General features: G+C 41.9%; 2 protein-coding genes across 9 annotated transcripts in view; one reads left to right on the forward strand and one right to left on the reverse strand.

The window, feature by feature from the left end:
• The window catches only part of Wasf1 (WASP family member 1), a 53,876-nt gene extending 31,222 nt beyond the window's left edge, over positions 1-22,654 (reverse strand). For 2 of the 7 annotated variants that reach the window (XM_036169243.1, XM_036169242.1), the window contains exon 1: positions 22,539-22,654. The gene's annotated coding sequence lies outside the window, so the exon portion shown is untranslated. The other 5 variants (XM_036169248.1, XM_036169244.1, XM_036169241.1 and 2 more) reach the window with 4 other exon arrangements.
• The window catches only part of Cdc40 (cell division cycle 40), a 58,223-nt gene continuing 56,444 nt past the window's right edge, over positions 22,632-24,410 (forward strand). The window contains exon 1 of one of the 2 annotated variants that reach the window (XM_036169250.1): positions 22,632-22,823. In XM_036169250.1, the coding sequence (XP_036025143.1) occupies positions 22,647-22,823 (177 nt within the window). In that variant the 5' untranslated portion in view covers positions 22,632-22,646. The other variant, XM_036169249.1, reaches the window with a different exon arrangement.

A 24,410-nucleotide genomic window follows, 5' to 3' on the forward strand; every position in this document is an offset into this window, starting at 1 on the left:
TGTAATTCTGTCTTCTAAGAACAGGCTCCATGAAAGAAAAAACCACAGGTTAGCTCTGCCTGACCTCTATGACAGGACTATATTGTAGCAGACCGTAACAGCTGGGCATCCTCAGCTAATACACATTAAACACATACATTAAAAAATGGTCTGAAATTAAACACAATGGAAGAAGTTTGCTATTTCCAACTGACATATGAAATAATCTTGAAACACTGTAAGAGCAATGAAATTCAGAATTCTGTCTTGACATACGTAATTCAGCACATATGTAATTCAGCACATATACTTAAGAAAATAAATTTGGGGTTGGGGATTTAGCTCAGTGGTAGAGCGCTTGCCTGGCCCTGGGTTCGATCATCAGCTCAAAAAAAAAAGAAAAGAAATTCACCGTGTTTAAGGAGTAAAGCAGGACGGCATGCGACAGCATTACCGATATCACTCTTTTTCTGCTTCCTAGGAAGGGCCTTACAACAGAGGGTCCGGATTCTGGTTGGTTTGTTCTGGGGAGACTCTTCTGAGAGAATCTACTCCTACCTACTCACAATTTAACTTCTCCATTCTTCAATATTTTCAAAACAAGTAAGATGCAAACTGAAACTTTGTTAAGAAAACAGCAAATTTCCTGGTTTGTACCAAAAAGCTGGGGAGAGTCTCAGCTGATTTCCTTACATGAGAGCCACATTAGGTCCTCAGAACCCGCTTACAAAGAAAAACAAAAAAGTGAACCAACCAACCAACCAACCAACCAACCAACCAACCTAGGTGTGGTGGCATGAACTTGGAATCCCAGTGCTGGGGAGGTTGAGGCATGTACTGCCAAGCCCTGGGATTGCTACGGCCCAGGCCATAAGGAACTATGTTTAAGAAAAAAACAGAGTCCAAGAAACAATGCCCAAGGCCTGTTCTCTAGGCTCCACCCACACCTACCCACCTCTTCTCTCTCATAATCATTCATATCACCCCCTACCCCCTCAATTCCACAAATTACATTTATTCACCATACGCACCGTCTTTACAGAGAAATGTCAGATTACCAGTTGTTGTGTGACAAAACTTTTCCCGGGGACACACGGACACACACGGACACACACACACACACACACACACACACACACACCTCTATGCAGCCAGATAGAGAACCCATGACACACACACACACACACACACACACACACACACACACACACACACCTATTCACCCAGATAGAGATCCCATGACAAACACACACACACACACACACACACACACACACACACCCCTATTCACCCAGATAGAGATCCTATGACAAATCAAAGTATGGATACCAACTGCATTATGCGCGGTTCTCTCCAGCAACAGTTCTCAACCTGTGGGTTGGACTCCTTTGGAGGTCAAATGACCCTTTCACATGGGTTGCCTAAGACCATCAGAAAACACAGATATTTACAATACAATAGGAGTAACAAAATTATACTTATGAAGTAGCAACAGAAATAATTTTAAAATTAAAAATGTTGCATTTGTTTAATCTGTGAAGCTGTGTTTGTCTGTCTAAAACATCTGATGGTCTAATAAAGAGCTGAATGGCCAACAGTGAGGCATGAGAGAGAAATAAGTGTGGAACTGGCAGGCAGAGGGTAAATAGAAAGAGAAATCTGGGAGGAGGAAGAAGTAGCCAGAGGAGGAGGAGGACTAAAAGCCCAGAGGCTAAAGGCAGATGGAATAATTTAAAGTTAAGGAAAGCTGGCAAGAAACAAGCCAAGCTAAGGCCGGGCATTCGTAAGTAAGAATATGCCTCCGTGTTGTGATTTATTTGAGAACTGGATGTCAGGCCACCCAAAAGAGTAAAAGAGCAAAAACAGCAAACCACTGCTCTAGAGGAGCATGGTGCATATGCACACATACAGGCTCATACACGTCAGATAAAAATAAACCACTGCTCTAGAGGAGCATGGTGCATATGCATACATACAGGCTCATACACATCAGATAAAAATAAAGCAGTCTTCAAACACCAAAAATGAAGAGATCCACTTCTCAGAGGTCTAGAATTCAACTTGCATTCACTCTGTCCTCTGAAAAATATGCAACTATGAAATTGCTTGTCTTGGTTAGGTTTCTATTGCTGTGATGGAACATCAAGACCAAACAGCAAGTTGGGGAGGGAAGGGCTTATTTGGCGTACACTTCCACACCACTGTTCATCACCCGAGGAAGCAGGACAGGAACTCAAACACGGCAGGAGCTGGTGCAGAGGCCTTAGAGAGGAGCTGCTTCTCGGCTTGCTCCCCAGGGCTTGCTCAGCCTGCTTTCTTACAGAACCCAGGACCACAGTGGGCTGGGCCCACCCCATCAGTCACTAATTAAGGAAATGTCCCACAGCTGGATTACAGGGGCATTTTCTTAACTGAGCTTCCCTCCTTCCAGTTACTCTAGCTGGCGTTGGGTCGACACAAAATTCGCCAGAACATTGCTCCTTTTTGAGGATCCACTCCCAGCAAATGGCATTTCTGTGGCTATTCAGGTCTCAGCCCCAACCCTCTTTATCGCATTCTCCCAGAATTAAACTCAAGTTCAATTCTTGTGATAATTGGTAAGTAATTGTGCATCATTACTCGCATGGCTTGCATGAGTTAAGTATATCCTCCCTCCCCCAGGCTCATGTGAGCCTCAAGGAAGACAGAAAAAAATACAACCACGAGATTTAGAACTGGAGGCTTTAAGAGAGGTGATGCTAGATAAGGTCTCATCTGTGGCTACTTGTCTCTTGCCCTGTAGATGGCCTATGATGTCTTAGGACTCCACCAGCAAGAAGGCTGCTATCAGATGCAGACTCTCAACAATGGAGCAAAGCCATGAGCCAAAATAAACTTCATTCTTTACAAGCTTTCAGCCTCACATATTTGTTTATGTAACAATAAAAGACCAATCAAATTATCCATAAAAATCATGCAACCTAGAAAAAATTTAAATGCCTTAGAAAATCTCATAAAGTAAAAAGTTACAAATTCTTAGCAAACCTTAAATAAAATTAAGTTCTCATGTGTATTTGTTGTACATTAAGCGTATTCTGCCCCTAACCCTCTCTCTCAGTCAGTGTTCTATTGCTGTGAAGGGACACCATGATCACAGCAACTCTTCTGAAAGAAAGCATTTAATTGGGGCTGGCTTACAGTTCAGAGGTTATTCCATTATCATCATGGTGGGAAGCATGGCAGCATGCAAGCAGGCATGGTGCTGGAGGAGTCAAGAGTTCTGCATCCAGATCTGCAGATAGCAGAAAAGACACTGGGCCTGGCTTGGACTCTGAAAACCTCCAAGTCCACCCTCAGTGACACACTTCCATCAAGATCACACCTCTTAACCTGTCTGAAGTAGTTCCACTCCCCAGTGTTGACCCATCCAAATGGATAAGCCTGTAGGGCCGTTCTTACTGAAACCACAGTAGACTCCCACCTCTTTTTACCACCCGTCTCCTCCCAGCAGACTTACTCTTTGTTCCCTCCAGACAGTTTTGTATCTATGTTCATGTTATATTTGCATACATGGCTTTGTGTATCTTTATAAAATCTAAGAACCATAAATGAGAGAAAATATACAATATTTGTTTTTCTAAGACTAGCTTAATCCATTTATCATTGTCTACAAGTGTGCATATTTCCCTACAAATAACATGACTTCATTCTTTATGAATAAAAAAAGCCCAGGCCAATTTGGGCTATATGTGGTTTCCTTTTAACAAAATATTATGGCAAGTAACAAATACAGCATTCTAAAACTTCTATTCTTCTAATACTTAATAGTATCCAGTATGGCCCCTGACTTTACCAGTTCTTACTGTTTGCTAAAAAACAGTACCAAAATTAATAGTATAGAATCACAACTGATTTTATGGGTCAACAATTTAGGCAGAGATCATTTGCATTTATGGCCAGCTGCCAAGTAGTTGGTAACTGGCTAATCTACAATGGCTCAGGCAGGATGATCTCCATCCATTCTCCATGACTGCACATCATTTACTTGGCTGAAACCTGAAACACGTAGAAACATGTAAGGCCCAATCTCAGAGTCAGAAAACAAAGTTCCACTGAATCTGCCGGCCAAAGCCGGCAAGAAGGACCAAAACTTAAAAGAATGGAGAAGCTGCTTACTGTGGTTTATAATCTGTCATATCAAGTATTGTGTTAATATACTAGGAAAAAAATTCTTATAATCCCAGCCAGTATTGCTAAGTATTGTACTATTATATACACACAGTTGTGTAACCTTATGAATTTAATTATCATATCGCATTTAATTGTTATACAAAGCCCTCAGGAAAGAAAGACTATTCCTACTTTACATGTAGGGCAATGGAAGTTTTTTTTTTTTTTTTTTTTTTGGTTGTTGTTTTTGAGACAGAGTTTCTCTGTGCAACAGCTCTGGCTGTCCTGGAACTAACAGAGATCTGCCTGTCTTTCTCCTGACTGCTAGGTTTAAAGATGTGACCCAACCCACAGGCTAGAAATGGAAGTTTCTAAAGCTAGTAACTAACCCCAAAATAACATTATACACATCAGAGTCAAAATTGAAAATTGTATTTGCTGGGTCTTAGGTCAGTATTTTTCCATGATACCAATTTATTACTGCAAGATCCTGGCAGTCATATACCTTAGCTCTGAAATTCAATTCTTTGTAGTAATTCCCTAAAGTAGCTTCTCAATGTCAATTTGGGATGTAAGTTTAAATCAAATTTGCTTGATTATTTTGGTGTAGCCTACTTGTCTTATAAACCACCCATGGTCAACCTAAATGAGAAGCTGTTTATATGCCACAAGAATCATCTTGCCTAAGTTTGATTATGGAAAATGTACTTTTCTTTCAGTACATACAATTCATTCAACAAATCTTCACCGAACGTCTCATATTAGTCACTGTGCTAAAGGCTAAGGATGCAACAAGATAATATTGTCTCATGAAAATTTTTTTCACACAAGATCTCCTCCTTAAATCATAAGGAAATATTAATAAGATAATTACTTCCAGAACAATGTCTGGAGTCTAATATTTGAGTTGAAGTATTTTACTTGTGTATTTAAAAATTTGTAAATGTTAATAACAATAGCAATTTTAAAATTGATTATTTACTTTTATTTATAAATGTCTTATCTTCATGTATGTTTATGCACCACATTATGTGGTGCCTGTGGAGGCCAGAGAGGGTGCCAGATCCCTGGATACAGAGTATTAATGTGAGCCACCAGGTAGGAGCTGTAAACCAAACCCAGGACCTCTGCAAGAACAAGAACAGTAAGTGCTCTTAACACTGAGTCATAAGAACAGCAATTTTAAAGAATTCAATCATCTGTACATATTAACATACATTCACAAATGTCGGGACATACTAGTTATTCTCGACCCTTCCTTCTGCTCATTATGTATATTTTTTTGGACCATTAGGTTGACTGTATCTTCAAAATAAGTATCAAATTCATCTAGTACTTTCACATCCCCACAACTACCCTAGATCAAGGCACGATAGTTTCTTGCTCAGGCTAGAACTGGTGCCCATTTGGTCTATATGAGTCCATTCTTGCCTTCCTAGAGTGGCTAATGGTAGTCTTAACATGCTAGTTTGATCATGCTGTTTTCTATGTTGTCCTGGATGGTTTTATGTCAATGTGGAACAAGCCAAAGTCATCTGTGAGAAGGGAAACCTAAGTGGAAAAAAAAAAGCCTCCATGAGATCAGGTGTAAGCAAGCCGGCAGGCATTTTCTTAATTAGTGATTGAAGGGGGAACGCCCAGCTCATTGTGGGTAAAGACCACAGTATTGGAGCCCACTAGGTTTCCTAGTGCCTGTACGCAGCAGGACTGCATAAGAGGTTAACAGTACCACGGGCTTGGGTACCGGGTGACTGTAACTAGCAAGGGGGAGGTCTTTTGCTCCACCCCTTGGCATTGTTATAAACAGACCTTTGGAATAAAGTTCTGGGCCCGTTAGGATAAGGATCCAGGCCCACCCAAGTCTATCCTGTGTTTTCTCTCTGTTTCCCTGCCCCAAGTCTCTTATCTCTTATTGTTCCTCAAAAGTCCTGGGGTAAAGAAGTGTGGGGGCTGGTCCCTACAACATCTCTCAGCTGGTGGTTCTGGGCACTGTAAGAAAGCAAGTTGCTCAAGCGATGATCAGCAAGCCGGTAGGCAGCACCTGGCCATGGCCTTTGCATCAGCTCCTGGCCTCCTTCAACAGACTGTGATTCAGGGTATGTGAGCCACAAATACACCCTTTCCTCCCCAAGCTGCTTTCGGTCATGTTTTGTCACAGCACCAGCAACCCTGAGTCATGTGTTTAAGATTATAGCAGCTTTTGGCTGCACTGAAATGCGGATGTAATCCTTCGTTGTTGCTAGTCTTTGCTATTCTAGCTTCCTCATTACTATCCCAACAGTTCAGCACCGTTTGACTGTATGTGTGTCTCTCTGGTGTACAACGGACAGTTGTAAAGATAATTCACATTTATTTTTTTTTTTTTGTGAAGCATCACATAGTTTGTTCTCTAAGAACAGCACACAGCAAAAGAAGAGAACACTAAATTTACCGCAGGAAGTGTCAAGGAAAGATTCCGGGTCAAATTCCAATCATGAAAATATTCATTACCTAAAAACAAGTGCCTGTGATTGTCAGTCTGGGCAGCGGTTTGTTCCCGAGAAACAAAGCTCCCCCCCCCCCCCCCACCGCCACTCAGTGACTTTTCTCACTCTGCTCTTCTCCACAAGACATCAGTGTGTCCCAATACACAAAAATGAGGTTGATGCGTTCACTTCAAGACACAGAAAGTGACGGTGCAGAGACGGAATTACAGCCTATTTCTAGCACAAAAGCAGTAACTCTGCAAAAACAAAAATTTTAGTAATGGTTGTTTCCAGGCAGTGAAAAGAGAGAATTTCTAAGGTCTATGAAAGAATAGCAAGTCTTTACGACACGAAACTAGTATAATACATTAAAATAGCTAATTTAAAAAATTTAACAAATAGTAGTCAGCACAAAATAGGGTATTTTCCTAACTTCATTCAGAAATATGCATCTTTTAATCTTTTGATATATTGATTGCTGATTATATATGTATTTTGTTATAAAATAAGGCATTTTCCTAACTTCATTCAGAAATGTATCTCTTTTAATCTTATGAAATATTGATTGCTGCTGATTATATATATATATTTTTTCTTTTTGGAAAAATACATATTTACATGTAAGGAAAGTAAAAATTATCTTATTTTAAGCAACTCAGAGATTAACAGTTTACATTTTATCAAACAAGTAAATGTTCTAGGTTGGCTATATTACTATTTAGATATACGTATTTCATAGAAATCTTGGGATTGTTTTGGAATCTTTTTAAACTTCAGTAATTTCATACTGGTATATAATAAATATATCTTGATCATAGCCACTCCAAACTTCAACCTCCCACAATCTCCCACCTCCTCAACACATCCTATAGATATTTCTTTTGTTTTTGTTTTCTTTTGAAGGTGTGGTCTCATGTTGCCTGAAATGGCCTAGAGCTCCCCAATTAGATCAGGTTGGGCTTGAACTGCTCCAGGCTAGACAGAGTGTTAAGAGTCCAACTCTCTGAACCCACTCTACACCTACAGCCAAACCCAGTATCTTAGCCTGGCTAGTCACCCTTCATAGAATGAATCCGACCCCTCCTGCTTACCCTTGACTGCGGGTTATTAGAACTGCTAGTCAGCTGCTTCACTGTCAGATCTCTGTATGAGTTTTCAAAGCCTAGCGTGTCCAGAGATACATAAAATGGAGTCAAGTCATCGGTTTCTGTTTGCTTCAGTGTTAGCAGGAGGAGACATGAAAGCATGTACCCAAAAATGACTGTACAGGAATGCCAAAAGCAAGACATTTTTAAAGTCAAAACCTGCAAATAATCCCTGCAAGTAAATGAGTAACAGTGGTGTTATTCGTTATTATATAATGGAAGAGTATTCAGCAATATAAAGAACTAATGATAGATGTAAGAACATAACTCTTCCAGTCATTACGTTAACTGAAAGAAGTCGAATACAAAATGCATATATACTATGTATTCCTTTTACATAGAGCTTTTAAAAATGCAAACTAACCGGCAGCAGCAGCAGCAGCAGCAGCAGCAGCAGCAGCAGCAGCAAACAGATGACTACTGCTTAGGGAAGAGCGGGACTGGTGTGAAGAGTAGAGAGAACACAAAGACTGCAAAATTCAGACGGTGCCTTAGCCTGCTTGGCAGGGTGGATTCCTGTATGAATCTCTAAGTTAAAATGCAGCCAACTGTACAGTTTATTACGTCAATTACATTTTGGTAGAGTGCTCAGAAATCCATTTAATCAAATGCAATCATCCCAACTAAAGAAAACATTCATGTTATGAAACACTACTTTCTATGACCTACAAACAAACAAAAATAAGTGATCTAAGTTTAGTACTACTAAATGTCAAGTTGACAGCGTGTAAGTAGGCACAAAAGTTTTTAAAAAAACTTTCTAGAAATATGCAAGCAGAACATCTTGGGACACAGACACACAAAAGCAGACTCTGACAGGCACAAGCCAACCGAAGAGCTCTGCTCTCTACTTTCTGTTAACATATTACAATCATATGCCTGACTTGAGAACAAATGTGGCTGTACAATGGAAAACCGGTATAGTTATATTATTAAAGTCTATCATTACTAAAGATAATCGACACAGAAATAGTAGATGAACTGTTGGTCTTTTCATAATACACTTATTTCCGATGTGGTGCTACGTTTCAGGACAGTTCCCCAAAGTACCTAAGCAGTAGGGATTAATTACTTTTCCTCCGAACCGTTTTCCCTTTAGTCAATCACTGACATCAGCAGCACGCGAAGTGACGATTTCATCCATCTCAAAAAAGAAAAGGAAAGTTCTTTTGGTCTCACACTTGTCCCTCTAACCACACCTCCCCTCTGTTCTCCTTTCTGGCAAATTCCTTAACAAGTCACTTGACTTCTCCAGTTCTGCCATTCACACCACGATTCCGAGTACTGTACCGAATCATGTCACCAGGGTCCATTATGACTGAGCTGATTCAGGATATGTAACCTGACTTTCAGGACAGTCCAAGTTCAGGCTTCCCTCCCACCCCAAGCTCAAGGCTCCACCCCTCACACAGGATCTAGGTAGTTTAGCTTCAAATCAGGTACCAATAGACACAGAAAAGTCAAAGCTAGTGTCGTAATTTTCAATACTATTACCACCTTTCTTTAAAGTTTTACAAGACTTTAGTGCCACACGAACTTAAAATCCTACAGCTAAGCTAATGAGAAGTAAAACAGATACTCTTTATTGGGGATTTCATAAAAAAATATAAATCACAGTCTTGTCTTTGGTCCTAACCCATGGGCTTAAAATACAGCAATAATACCTACTATGTAATATATTATTTCAAAAGCCTTTCTAGAATTCTTTCTTTACCTCCCAAGAATTCTAAGGACAGTAAAGTAAACACTTTTTAAACCAAGTGTCTGGACCTAACAGTCTCTCACAGGCTTCTTATTGCTTTTGTTATTTCAAACAGCGCCCTCTCACACTGTAGCCAAACAGGCATGGGACTTCAGGTGGGATGCCTGACTGAGCCTCCTCAGGGCTGGGATGACATGCAATTACAGGTATGAGACAACATGCCCAGCCTATAGCAGGCTTTCAGGGAGTGAAATTAATGAGTGGGCACAGCGGCACACACTCTTACACCTACTCAGGAGGTTGAGGGAAGAGGAATAGAGTCTAGTTCAGTGCTAGTCTGGCAATACAGCAAGGCTGTCAACAGTAAAACAAGAGGACTGGGGAGATGGCTCTGTGGGTAAAGTGCTTGGATTGACAGGTCCCCAGGTCCATGGAAAAGCCATGTATGGTGGTGTGTCTGGAACCTAGAACTTCAGGAGGTAATGGTACTATCTAGCCAGCTAGTCTTGCCAAAATGGCTGGTTCCGGGTTCAATGAGAGACTCTACGCCCCCCACAAGGTTGGGAATGAGGGAGGAAAATACCCAATGGCAACATCTGATCTCCACAAGAGCACACAAAGGCAAGCAACACCTTTGCGCGCGCGCATGTGCACACACACACAACTAGAGAATTCATAAATCGATCTCTACTCTATGAAATAGACACTAAATTTCATGTTAAATTTATGAAAGATCATTAATAACATTTTTCTGTACTTAACAACAAAAACTTTTTAAAAATATGTGATGTGTAGGAATATGCACATGAGTACAGGTGCCCACAGAGGCTAAAGGCATTGGATCCCACTGGATCTATGGATGCTGGGAACTGAACGCATGAACTCAGGTCCTGTGCAAGACCTGTACTGAGTCATCTTTCCAGCTTGTACATTTTCTTTTTAATGCCAAGAATGAAACTAAAGTCTTTATGTAGAAATCTATTAAGAGACATACTCTGGTTCATTTCCTTCTGTGACAATAAAATGGTGACTTTTATGATATTTGATTACTGTATATGAAGCACAAGATGGTTAACTATCATAATCAAAGTCGTACTTTTACAAGCAAAGAGAATGTATTTCTAACAGGGCACTCAGTAGTGAGGCATGATGCATGGTGCTTTTCACCCACCATGGCTCTCATACTTCAATATGGCTTGTATTATTTGCTGAGCAGAGCACATGCTGGAAGCATGCAGACCAGAACAGGTTTTTAGATGTGTAACCCTTCTCTCTAGGGCTCTATTACCATTCCTTTAGGTTCTAAAGACAGAAGAGTACCTTTCCTTCTACTAAGCACGCCAAGTGCCTGTGTACACTTCGAACAATTTTACTCTCAAGATTTCCATGTTAGAACTGGCCCTTTCTTACCTAAAATTTCTACTGTGGTGATACATTGTGTACCCTAATAAGATCAGAGGACAGAACAGCCACAAGATTAAACACAGAGGCCAGGCACTGGTGGCACACACCTTTAATCCTAGCACTTGGGAGGCAGGGATATGTCTGGATCTCTGTGAGTTCAAAGCCAACCTGGACTACATGAGATTGACTCAGTAGGAAAGAAACAGAGCCAGGCAATTCTGGTATATACCTTCAATGGCTGAGTGGAGAAAGGTATATAAGGTGTGAGGAGACAGGAACTAGAAGCCTTTTAGGCTGAGGAAGCTCTTTCAGGTTTTTTGAGGTTTTTTTTCAGGCTGAGGAGTTGGTGAGGTAAGAGGTGGTGCTCTGCTTCTCTGATCTTTCAGCTTTCACCTCAATATCAGGCTCCAGGGGTTTTTTATTATTATTATTAGAAGACCATTTCAGAATTCATGTTGCATTCTACACTATCCCTTTGTTTCCTCATCACTAACCATCTGGCTTTCCTGTTCTCTGTTTTCAAAAACAACAGCACAGAGCTCACTTTGCCTCTCTTCCTATACACTACTTTTGGGTTTCTCTTCAAAGACAGACTTTATGGCCTTCTATAGTGATATTTTATTTGTACTGAAATGTGATTTTATTTGTATGTTAATAAAGTTGCCTTGAGGTCAGAGCAAGCCAGAGCAGAAGCTGGGCAGTAGTGGTGCACACCTTTAATCCCAGCTCTTGGGAGGCAGAGCTAGGTAGATCTCTGTGTGTTCAAGGACACAGCCAGCAAGGCGACACATGCCTTTAATCTCAATACCAACCATAGAAGACCTGGAGGTCTGTACAGACAGGCAGTGAGGAGGAGGTCATGTGGCTGGGTTTACAACCAATGAGAGAGGAGAACAGAAAGTCTATAAATAGACAGGACACACAGAAGTAGGTCTCTTGCGGAGAGGAAGGACAGCAGAAGCAGAGAAGGGTAAGGTTTTCCGCTCTTGCTCTGACCTCGTGGCTTTCAACTCTGCAACTGGCTCTGTGTTTCTCATTTAACAAGCCGGTTCCAGCTACAGCCTTCGCCTGCAGTTATGTAAGAGTGCAGCCAGACCACAATGTGACACATTATAGCCTCTCCAGTCTCTTCAAGATCTTCTTCCCCTCCCACATTCTAAACAAACATCAAGAGGTAAATTTTATTACATGCCAGGTCTTTATACTCATCCCTTCTCTTCGTGAACCCATCTACTACCAGATCTTGAACTATCAACCCTACATTTGTAGAAACTCAAACAGCTTGAAAAAAGATATGTCACTAATCCAAATCGAACAGACTCCAAATCAAATTCACCATGCATGACTTTCCACTCTCTCCCCAAAGGAAACTTACTCACTGTTTGGAATTAACTATTTCTAGTAACAATACCATATCATTTAGGCTACGATTATCTTTAAACTAAAGCAACTTCAAATTAAAGCAAGTATTAGATTCTCCTATTAATCAATACACTCAAGCTTTCTGTATACGAGGTGTATGTGAGAGAGACAGTGCTAAGGTGTGTGTACAACACATGTGAAGAGCAGAAAACAACTTTTGGGAGTGGGTTCTCTCCTTCCAGTGTAGATTCCATGGATCAAACCCAGGTTGTCAGGCTCATGAGGCAAGTACTTTTCCCTACTGAACTACCACACAGGCTGTCAGTCAACTCCCAACTGTGTACAAACCTCTGGTAAAATGGCTGCCGACTGTTACTGTAAAGATATTTCCTCTAACTGTGTGACAGGATTACTGCCATCACGAATCAGAGTTGCTGATGATCTACAGAACACCTGGGCCCACAGTCAGGTCAACAAAATAAGGAGAACAATAGAGTAATGGCCCATGTGTGCTAGGCTACAGTAAAGAGGCTGTTGACATCACCGTGGGTGGGGAGTGGGGGTGGGGGAGTTCAGGAGACCCTCACCAGTCACCACTTCTTCCTGCCCTAGCTGCAACTGGTCTTGGGTGTGCTAGAGCGTATAGGAAGTGGAAGGCCGACTGGGGGCTGGGACAGTGGTTCAAGCTTTTATGGTTTGTCATCCATTCTCCAGTAAGTAACCCCAACAGTAAAAGAGGAAGAATTTAAGAGGAATCCTTCCTTTGGTCTGTTAGGGCTCTCCCTGGGATGAACAAATGTTTACATTTCTCCAGGAGATGCCGTGTGTCAGTCTCGTTCAAATCTTTAATGGTAAACTGATCTGGTACGCTACATATAACCTGAGCTCCAGAACTAATTCCTAACAACCATCTCCACTATTGCAACTGAGTAAGGGAATTAAAATAATTCTGTTTTCTTCTCTACGCTGACAGAAAGCCTGAGTCAGAAATAGATAGAAGGCATTGATATTTGGCTATAATTATGAAACTTCTGTCATGGTCTATACTTAAAATTTAGTTCTTGCTTTTTTTTTTTTTTTTTTTTTTTGGTTTTTCGAGACAGGGTTTCCCTGTGTAGCTTTGCACCTTTGCTGGAACTCACTTGGTAGCCCCAGGCTGGCCTCAAACTCACAGAGATCCACCTGGCTCTGCCTCCCGAGTGCTGGGATTAAAGGCATGCGACACCACTGCCCGGCTTAGTTCTTGCTTTGAAAGGTAAGAATTGTATCTTCTCACGAAGTTGTTTCGAGGAGTACATCAACTGTGTAAGATATGCAGCACATATCAAATCAGAAATTTTCTAAAGTCAGCGACAGAAACCAAATGTTCCCCATGAAGAACAGCAGGTAAGCAGAAAATCCACACCTTAGCAGGTGGTACTCAACGGCAGAAGACAACAGTAGACCAGGGTACATACAACTCAGTGCTAGAGAACTGACCTATCATGGACCCCTAGCATTAGTTAATTAAATCAAAGTCTGCAAGGCATGGAAAAAATCCTGAAGAGGAAAAACTATCTGACTTATAGATGGGCAGGTAACATTTACACTGGACTAGTCTCATTATAAGCCATTAAAGCAAGAGGTAGCCTGACATACTTCAAGTTTTGAAAGGACAAAGCTACCAACTTAAAACTGTCTTCAGTCATTCCATAGTGAATCAGACAAATAAAAACCATGGGAATTTGTCACCAGTGAATATGCCTGTCAAGAAATGACAAAGTGGCTGGGAGGCGGTGGCGCATGCCTTAATCCCAGCACTTGAGAGGCAGAGCCAGGTAGATCTCTGTGAGTTCGAGGCCAGCCTGGACTACAGAGTGAGATCCAGGACAGGTACCAAAAAAACTACACAGAGAAACCCTGTCTCAAAAAACCAAAAGAAAAAAAGAAAAAAAGAAGGAAATGACAAAGAACTTCTGCAGAGGGAAAGAAAATATTAAAACATAGGCCAGATCTACATAAAGATATGAAGAGTGTAAGAGAATAAATAAAGGAAGGTAAAACAAAATCTTGATAGTTATTCATTCAAAATAATACATCAAGGTATTGTGTGATATAATTAGGGAAAATGAATGGCACCTATAAAAGTTAGAGAGAAATTGGGAACACTGTTAAAAGGTCTCTAAACTATCTGTTAAGTAGCATAAGTGTATTCATATGGAGACTTAGATTAACTATAAATGGATCAAAAAACCTGGGCAAACATTAAAAGAAAGTTTAAAAAGATCTAGCAGGTTTATTAAGAATGGAGAGAAAAATGGCTCTTCTAGTATGCAAGCATACACGCAGCAGAACACTGTATATATAATAAATAAATCTTTTTAAAAAATGTTCAATTAATGTCTAGGAAGATAAAATAACGAGGAAGATTTTTAAAAAGCAAAGTATAAGAGCAATGAGTATACATTAAAAATATGATAGCCACTAATCCAACTGTCATTAATAACTTTAAGTTAATGTCAATGGTTCATATACACCAATTAAGAGAGAGATTCGCTGGGCGGTGGTGTCGCATGCCTTTAATCCCAGCACTTGAGAGGCAGAGGCAGGCGAATCTTTGTGAGTTTGAGCCCAGCCTGGTGGTCTACGGAGCGAGATCCAGGAAAGGCACAAAGCTACACAGAGAAACCCTTTCTTGAAAAAAAAAAAAAAAAAAAAAAAGGAGAGAGAGAAATCCACTGAATAAAAAGATCCAACTACAAACTCTCTACAAGAAATGTATTTTAGATAGAAAGACACAGATTAAGAATAAAAGGATGGAGAAAGTCTTGGAAGAAAAACAAACTTACCAACCTAAAATACTGTCTTCAGTTATTCAAAAGTAAACAAGACTTTTCAGACAAACAGAACCCAGTGGACTCTGTCACCAGTGAACAATGTCAAGAAGGGACAAAACAGGTTCTTCAGAGGAAAACACCAAAGCACGGCCTGGAGCCACATGCGGAAACGCTAACTATGGCAAAAGCAAGCTTGACGTGGCTGGATTTGACAGAGGAAACCTTGGAGTGAGGGGAAGTATCTGGAATTTAAAAATACGCTATAGTAAGATAAAGGGGTACCTTTACTAAAACAATACGCCAATCTTTTTAACATGCATGTTCTTCAGAACAGAACACCAAAATACATGCAGCAAAACTGACAGAATGGCTAGGAAAAATGGCTGGATGTACTAGCACAGCTGGAGGCTTCAGCACTCCTCTATTAGTAACTCACAGATGCAACAGGCAGGCCTTTTTATCAGCCACGATATAGTTAAACCAAATAACAGCATCAATCAAGCGGATCTAATGTCGTGTATAAAGTACTTTGATTCCCCAAACAGAATATTCGTTCTTCTCTAGCTCACATGGGCCATTCACTGAGACAGATGTTTTAGGTCATAAATACACTTTCGAAAACTTAAAATAGATACTATACAATGTGTGCTCTCACAGGACAATCAGATTAAATTAGAGAGCATAAAGATAAATAGAAAATACCAAAATATTTGGAGATTGAATACCATGGTTCAAGTCTCAGATAAACTCTTTAAATATTCAGAACTAAAGGAAAATATGTTCTCAAAATCTTTGAGAAATCACCAACAGAGGTAACCAGGAAATGAAAGAGTCTGCCCTGGGGGCCTATATCTGTAATCCTAACACCTTGGAAGTGGAGACAAGGGGCTTGGGAGTTCAGGGTCACCCTTGGCTACAAAAGTAAAGACTGAGGCCACCCTGAAGTAGGAGAGTCTATCTCAAAAACCGGGAGACGGAGAGTTGGGAAGGGAGGATCTCAAACTTCCAACCAGGAAACTAAGAGTAAACAGGCCTGGAGTACGGGAAAAAGACACCAGTAAAAGAACAGACGTCAGTACAATTCAAAACTGGAAACAAGGGAGAAAGAAATTGGTGAGGGCACAGAAGCAGTCTCTACAAATATCAACAGACCTGGTAGATCTCTAAGTCTCTCAGAAAGACTTTATTTTGGTTTCAGGAAACAGTTAGTCTTTTTCTCTACCGGGATGCAAGTGCTTCACTTCTTGACTTTCTCTGCTTAGATTTTCTATAATTTTCTGGCATGACCTCTAGTATAAGTATATTATAAATATTACTTCAAATGGAGAAATATAATAAATGGAAGGGAGACATTTCTATTAAGGATTAGAAAACAAAACTCCTTACTTTTGTAGGAAAATCTGAAAACTAACAAACGAGTAAAAAACCCAAGAGCCTTCCTAATCTTTGACAGAGGAACCAAACAAGGAAATCCACATTCTGACACAAAAGCTTTTTCTTTTAGGTTGATTTAATCAACGCAGAAGCATTAGCCACTCAAGAAAAAGAACAGCAAGAAGCCAGGTGACTTTTTGATACAGACAAAGAGCTCTGCTGTCTTCCTTATTCAAAATTCAAGAGATAGAAGCCTCTAGTTTTACTCTGCAGAGTGCCTCTAAGATCCTCAGCCTTAAGAACCAATACTCCTGACAGTCCAGAGTAGCAGGAAAAGAGGAACTGGCAATCACACAGTGGTGAAATCCACCTCCATTTTTATTAATCATGTGACCTCAAACAATCTACCTCATCTAAGTCAGAATGCTCTTGGGTAGCTGGAAACTGTCTAAAATACATGTCCAACCAATTTATGCAACAATAAAGACCTATTACAAAGATATGGAACAGAAATGGCGTCTTTGGTGAACTCAATCTCAGGACCATGGACAAAGACACTTCATCCTACAGTCAGGAAACTAGCTGCTCCCTGTAAGGCCCTTCTGAGCAGCAATTTATTTACCTAGTCTACATGGAAAGGAAATAGTCATCAGGGGTCTCAGAGTTTGTATTTTATAGCCTAGACAACTAGAGAGAAAATACAGTTGCTCACCCTTTGGGCATTTGGGACCCAGGAAAAAAGTTCTAACTTGGTTAATTTAAGTATCTGGAACTTAACAAACTCAACAGAATTGACTGGTCTTCTTGGGGCCTCCTTCCCAACAGTCATTAAACCTTTCATGGGCTTCCCCACCAGACTCAAAGTCCATTACTTTGTAGAACCAGGCTCTTGTAGACTAGCTCCTATCAAGCAACAATCCTGCCTACTAAGCCTTGGGCTTAGCACTCTGTTGGCCCTTATTTTATATAAAGAATGAATAACTGGGTTGGCAGATGGTTGACAGCCACAGCTGGGCTAACCAAATGCAAATGAGCAGAGGCTAGGCAGAATGGTCAGGGTCTAACTGACGGAAACATGGGGAGAAGGCAGTTCCCAGACAACCTGGGATTCAGCTTACTTCATTCTTCCCTAAAATCCAGTACCCATTTGGTAAAATAAATTTAAGAGACTCGATAAAATGGCCTGCATATAAAGCAAGCATGCAATAGGACTTCCTTTCCTCTTTGAAGAAGATGCTATACATTATCTTTGGATATCACTAATCTCCAAATAGGTTAATTAAAAACCTACAAAATACTTCAACTAAAGTGACAAACAGCTGTTTCAAGATTTCGTTTCTCATGACACTCAGATCTTTCCACTCTCAAAAGAGGATGACTTGCCTGCTAATCTGGATCAATGGCATTCACTCAAAATCCACTTAGCTTAAACTAAAAAACAGGCACTAGGAACATAAAAATGAAGGGGGGGGGGTGCTGGGATCGGACAAACAAAAATGCCTCTCCCCTTGACGCATTTATAACTCACTGTTTTTCAGTCTGCCTCCAATCCTGCCATACTGCTATTATATATGCCATGCCATTATAATTCCATTTAATTGTACTGAGACCTTATTTTAAAAACTGTCAAAATTACTAACAACATAAGAACTATACCTTGCTTCCAGAAGGAGGCATATGAAGAAAAGTGTGGAACTATGTTCTTTTCAGAAGTAGGTCTAGAAGGAACAAGTCCCTGACAAGGGTATAGGCAGAAATATTAGAAAGGAAAAAAACGTCTCACAAGAAAAAGGGGTTCCACAGACTCTTTTTTAAGCACCTTAGACTCCTGTTCTAAGGAAGAGACCAGCAGGGGCCCTCAAGAAGTAAAATCACAATAAGACCCTTCACCCCTCCAATTTCTCACACACCCTAACTTCTTGCCCCATATAAGGTGCAGCAATAGGAAAATCAAGAAATATCTTCCTCTTCCAGTTCAATGGATGAAAGAATTGTCATTTAGTATTATAAATATTTTAAATATATTTTTATATATTTATATTAGTTAGCATAATTTTATAATTTTCTAGAAATTTATTAACTACTAGCATAATCCTCTAAGTCCACTATATTATGTGTTAAGTAGGCTTTTAGTGGGTTGTGTCTAATCACTAAGCATACTACTTCTGAAAAACCTAAGTTCTCAGTCTGTGGTGACTAATCCTCCTTGGAAACTTCACTGGATGAAGAATCACTCAGGACACAAACCTCAGGAGGGTTCCAGAGATGGATAACTGAGACCCACCCTCAATGTTGGGGACTCCACTCCAAGCACTCAGATCCCGGCTGAACCAAGCAGAAGCACTAAGTGGAGACCAGCACTCCTCTCCCATGGTCAGCTGCCTCAGCCTGGCCTCCATGCCACCATGCCGCCACACCCCCACCCCACCACCTTGAGGGACAGACAGTACCCCTTCAAACTCTCTGTTCATTTTTATTTTTTTATTTTACCACAGTAATGAGAAGAGGGACTACTACGAAGTCCTACAGCATGGTATGATTTTAAAATGTAATGAAAAGTCAAGACTACCAACTCATAAAAATTCAAGATTCAAAATTAAGAGCAGGAAGTCATAGCTCAGTAACGGGGTGCCTGGCACACATGAAGCCCTGGATTTTATGCCTTGCACTGAGAAAAAAAGAAAATAAAAAAGGGGAGAAGAGAGAAAATTTTAAAATTAAAATCTGCACGGAATAAATAAAAACATATAACCCTTAATTTTATGAAGTTCCATCTTGTGGCCATTTATTTTTAAAACATGTTACATAAACAAGCACTAGACATCATTTATATGTATCTTTTTTTATTGAGATTTCACTGGAAAACTGACATCACAAAGAGAGAATTTCAGAAAAGTGTTAATGTCCATTTTCAGGAAGCGCACTGCGAGAAGAGCATTAATATCTTTTCATGTAGGATGCCAACATCTACATCATTCACTCCAGTGCTAGCTCAACAGTATGCGGCAAAAGACTATAAACGGGGTTACAAAAAACCTCCAAACGTATCTTTCTCTTCAGAGATAAAACTGCTTTATTAAATAAAATACTGGCTAAATCTTGCATTTGGTGGCTCCTCCTTTTGCTTGTTGAACACAGATGAACCCGTGGCTAGTTGTTAAACACAATGGCAGCACCTCTGGATTTGTGACAGTAAGCCCCAGGTTAGTTTTTACCTTCATAAAGGCTTAAGAAAAACCACTTTAAAAAAAAAAAAAAGCTAAATTTTAGCTCTTTATAGTTAAGGAAACATGATAAAATATAATCACACTTGTAGAGACTTTTCATCTATATGACTTCCTCCCACAAAGTAACCAAAAGTCTAAATTTGAGTAAAGGCTATAAGGCTTTTTCAACAGTAGTTGCTGTTAAAATGAAGGATTTAATCTCTCAGTAAGGAAACCATACATACTCTCTGTTAAAATGAAGACCAAGCCTTTGGAAAAGATAAAAAATTCTTAAAATTAAGCAAAAACTAGAGTATTTTACCATAGGAATGCACTGTCTCTCCATATGTGGACATTTATGAACCCTAGTGATAAAGCCGACCTACAGTGTACCTTTTAAAATTAAGAGACCTCTGACATGTTCTAGACTCTTCACAAATTTAATTCAATATTCTACCAGTTACCAATCATTTTCATCAGTTTATCTATAATTATTATACGTATGCATGAAGTCTAAAATTAAAAACCACTGAGAAATAAGGAATTCTTCAAGTTACAGCCACCCTGCCAAAGCAAAATCAAATGTAAACCAGCCATTGTCAGGTGCCCTGGAAAAACACACTGATGCATTTTCATGATTCAGCAATTAAAATACTTACAATTAGTGTAAAAAAAAGTACTATGAAACTATCTGCTCTGAATTAATGCATAATAATATCCTGTGAAATAAGAGTATTGTTTCCATTTACACGTAAGGAAACCAAGGCAAAAAGATGTCCGTTTTGTAAACTGCAAGCAAGGTCTTTCACCGCCAAGTAAATGACTCTCGACTATCAACTCATGCATGTCACTCACAGGTGCCATTAAGCGATCACTGCACCTTCCAACTCTTGCCTTGTCTGTGTGTAAGCCTGTTTTTGTCGAAAGGGTTAACTACACAAGCTTAAACACAGAAAGATGGGAAGGAGGACAAAAGGAAAAAAACAGATGTTTCTGGGAGCTAAGAATTTGTTTTTAAATAATACCATTTAAATGTAAGTAACTAATGTTTGACTCTTACATTTTCAAAGACATATTTCATCCTTAAGGTAGACTATGCAAAACGATCTACTCATCCATGACAGAAGTTAGAAAAAAAAAATAAGGAAAAAATGTAACTAGGAATAAAATATACTGTAAAAATAGCTAAATGGAAAGTAAATACAAGTAATTAGGGAGTTAAGACCCCCCCCTTTAAATATTAAATCCTTCCTTTCATTCAAATGAAGGCTATGATTAGTAATCAAATATTCTACAAATACTAAATACAAAAACTTTATTACTCAAAACAGAAATTTTTGCAGTAAATACTTTATTAAAAATATTCAAAATAAATAAAAATGCTTTCTAACAGAAACTTGGATCATCAGAAATCAACTGTTCTTCCGAGTTCCAACTGGGATTGCATTTGCAATTGTGTTACGACGCTATCAGCAATTAGAAAAATGAAAGTTTGCCAAATTAAATTTACAAACATCACTGGACTGAACAACTAATAAAAATTAATCACACCGATTACTGAACAGAAACAATACTTCGCTAACATGTGAACATCAAGAAAAAATGTAAATAGACTCAGGTACACTTTGTATAGTAAAGGATAAGGTTAGATATTCAAGTACTTATTCTAGCTAAGTATTAATCAATTAGTCGGTCACCGGGCAGGTCGTGAACGTTCGGATCGGATGAGCTTTCTTTTCACCATTATTCTAGTTCATCATCCGCAAGTGCAGGAGAAGGTGTCAGCGTACGGAAGCTAGGGGGCATGCTGTAGCTAGGGGAAAAGAAAAACGGGAAAGGTGCAATGGATGCTGCATAGTTGAATAATTATCTGGGTGGCACAATGGGCGAGTCCTGCCGACATCAGAGCCCAGCGAGCGTCTCCCTAACTCTGCCCGAGGAACCTCCGGATTCCCAGGCATCACAAGAGCCGGCAGCCGCTTTGCCTCCTCTTCCAAACGGGAAAATAAAGGGATGCCCGCACTCGCTTCACCGGGGTCGTGCACAGGGAGCCGAGGCGCAGAGACGCGCAGCCAGAGCTGGCTTTTCAGAGCGGCTGGCACGCAGGGCGAGCCGGGGCTCCGCGGTGGGCTGCAGCCGGCGCCGAGGCACGAGGGCGGAGCGGCGGGGTCGGAGCCGCGAGCCCCGCACGGCTGGTGAGAGCCGCCGCCGCTGCCCCCGGGGCAGCCTCGGGCTGGTCCCCGCGCCCGAGACCCCGCGCCTCGTCCGTCCTCCACGCGCAGCCCGGGCAGCAAGGCGGCGGGCGCGGGGGAGCCCGGGATGGGGGCGGGGGCGGCGCGCCCATCATCGCCGCCGCAGACCCGGGCTCCTCCGCGCGCCCCGCTCGGCACCGGCCGGTGGAGAACAGTTCCCTTGCCAGGACCCGGGGAAGGAAAAAAAAAAAAGGACAAAATCCTGCCAGACTCGTGCTCACCGTGAAACCGTGGGGGGCTCGCGCCTTACCCCTTCCTCATGCTTCGGCGGCGGCCGCCGGTCCCGCTCCGCGCCGGGACTCCACCGAGAGCCCCTCGGGGGCGTCGGGCTGCGGGGTGGAAGCGGCGCCGGGCAGTGGCTGGGGCGCCGGGCCGCCGGGAATGCCACCGGGGGCGCCCACTGCTCGCCCGAGCCGCGGTGCGCGCGACGCGCGAGCGAACAACACCGCGAGCCGCCGCGGCCCCGCGCCGCCCCCTCCCCGCGCGACGCTCCACAACCGGGCGCGGGGACCCGCGCCTGCAGCGGGGGGAGCCGCGGGGCGCTCTCCGCCTCGCCTCACAGCCTCTCCCCGGAGCTGCGACAGATGGGTCCCGGGTCTCTGAACTTGAGATTGACACTTGCCCCCGCTGAGCACGGCAGGGCGTGGGGCGGCGTGGCGCGAGATCCAGCCGCCGCTCACTTACTCGTCCGTGGGCAAGAGGACGGCGCTTCCCCCTGTCCTGAGGCTCTGTGGTATTGCCCAATCCGCACTTTGGGGGAGGGGGCCGGAGAGAACGGCGCTGGGCTAGGGAATGAGGGAAGATGAGATCCAATTGAATGAACCATCCTTTGGGGGGCGGGGTCGAAGGCCGACCCCCCCCACCCCTCAGCCCGGCTCCGCCTCCTCCCTCCAAACTACATTTCCCACGGTGCGTCGCGCTTCCCCGCCGCGCTGCACGCCGGGAGTGGAGGACCTCGAGGCTTCAAAGGTATCTCAGAATTGGGTCCTTTAATCAGCGAGGTCCTGAAAGTTATAAGCAGTTGTAAATTCCTTGTGCTTTTCTAGAGAAATGTTTGCGAATCTCAGGTTCTGGTACAGTCATAGCAATAATCATTAAGTCTTTTTTCAATAAGTTTACAAATGATTTTTTATCAGAAAAGGTAAATAACGTGTTCTACGGGCAATCTGTCAGGACCTGGGAGTCGCTGCTTCTTCCGCCCTGGCCTGAGCATAGCAGAGGGGATCTGTTGCAGTCATGTCCGCTGCGATTGCAGCTCTCGCTGCTTCGTATGGTTCGGGTTCAGGGTCCGAATCGGACTCGGACAGTGAGGGCAGTCGGTGTCCGCTGCCAGCCGCCGACTCTCTCATGCACTTGACCAAATCGCCTTCAGCCAAGCCCTCTCTGACAGTGGCGGTGGACTCGGCTCCGGAGGTGGCAGTTAAGGTAAGTGTTTGGACCACTGATGGGTGCGAGAAATTGGTTTCAGCTCCCAATCCGCCCGTCTCCGGTGAGGTGCTGGTTTAGCTTGGTGCTGAGAAGTAAGTTCCTAGTGTTTACACGTCTTCCCACATCTTCCTCCACTACCCACTGCCTCTTGTGCCTCCGTCACATAAAAGTGGTCCAAGAGGGGAAGAAAGTTTGAATTTTAGGCTAGGACGTAGCCTTGTTAGAGCAGATGTAAGTTCACAACATGGCTAAAAGTGGTTCAGGACTTCCTAGCTAGGATGTGTGCCCTCCACTAGAAGTGAGATGTGACGAGGCACTGTTTTGCTTTTGAGAAACTAGTTTCTAATCCTGGTTTCACCACTTGCAAATTACACAACTTCTTTTCTTGTATAATGGAGATAGTTATTTAAAAACTTACCTATATTGGGAGGTTATTGTAAAGATTAAGTGAAATTATATGGGCACAGAGCCCAGTAATCTAGTGAAAGGGCAATGCATGCTAGGCTAGCTATTGTGATTATATATGTTAAAACAATGAGTGGGAAATGTGATATTTTGTTGTACCCTAATAAAATTTGCCTGAAGATAAGAGAACAGAACAAGCCACTAGATTAAACATAGAGGCCAGGCAGTGGTGGCACACACCTTTAATCCTAGCACTAGGGAGGCATGGATCTCTGCGAATTCAAAGCCACCCTGGATTACATGAGATTCAGTCTAAGAGAGAAAACAGAGCCAGGCAGTGGTGGCACACACCTTTAATCCCAGTACTTGGGTGTAGCATAAATATCAAAGGAGTCTTATTAATAAAATCAAACCCGAGGCCAGTTATTGGGGTGACTGCTGGAAGATCAGAAAGACAGAACAAGCCACAGCTACCTCACCTCGCCAGTCCCTCAGCTGGTCTTGTTTCCTCATTCTGCAAGCTTCTGAGCCCTCATCCAGAATGAATCTCAACTGAACTGTGTTACTCCAAAACCTAAAAGCTTAACCAGCCAAATCCTTCTAGTTTCTGGTCTTCACGCCTTATATATCTTTCTACTTTCTGCTGTCACTCCCTGGGATTAAAGGCATGTGTCACCTTGCCTGGCTGCTTCTAATGTGGCCTTGAACTCAGAGATCCATAGG

Source organism: Onychomys torridus, chromosome 19 (assembly GCF_903995425.1).
Source record: "Onychomys torridus chromosome 19, mOncTor1.1, whole genome shotgun sequence".
In the NCBI taxonomy this organism is placed as follows: Eukaryota; Metazoa; Chordata; class Mammalia; order Rodentia; family Cricetidae; genus Onychomys; species Onychomys torridus.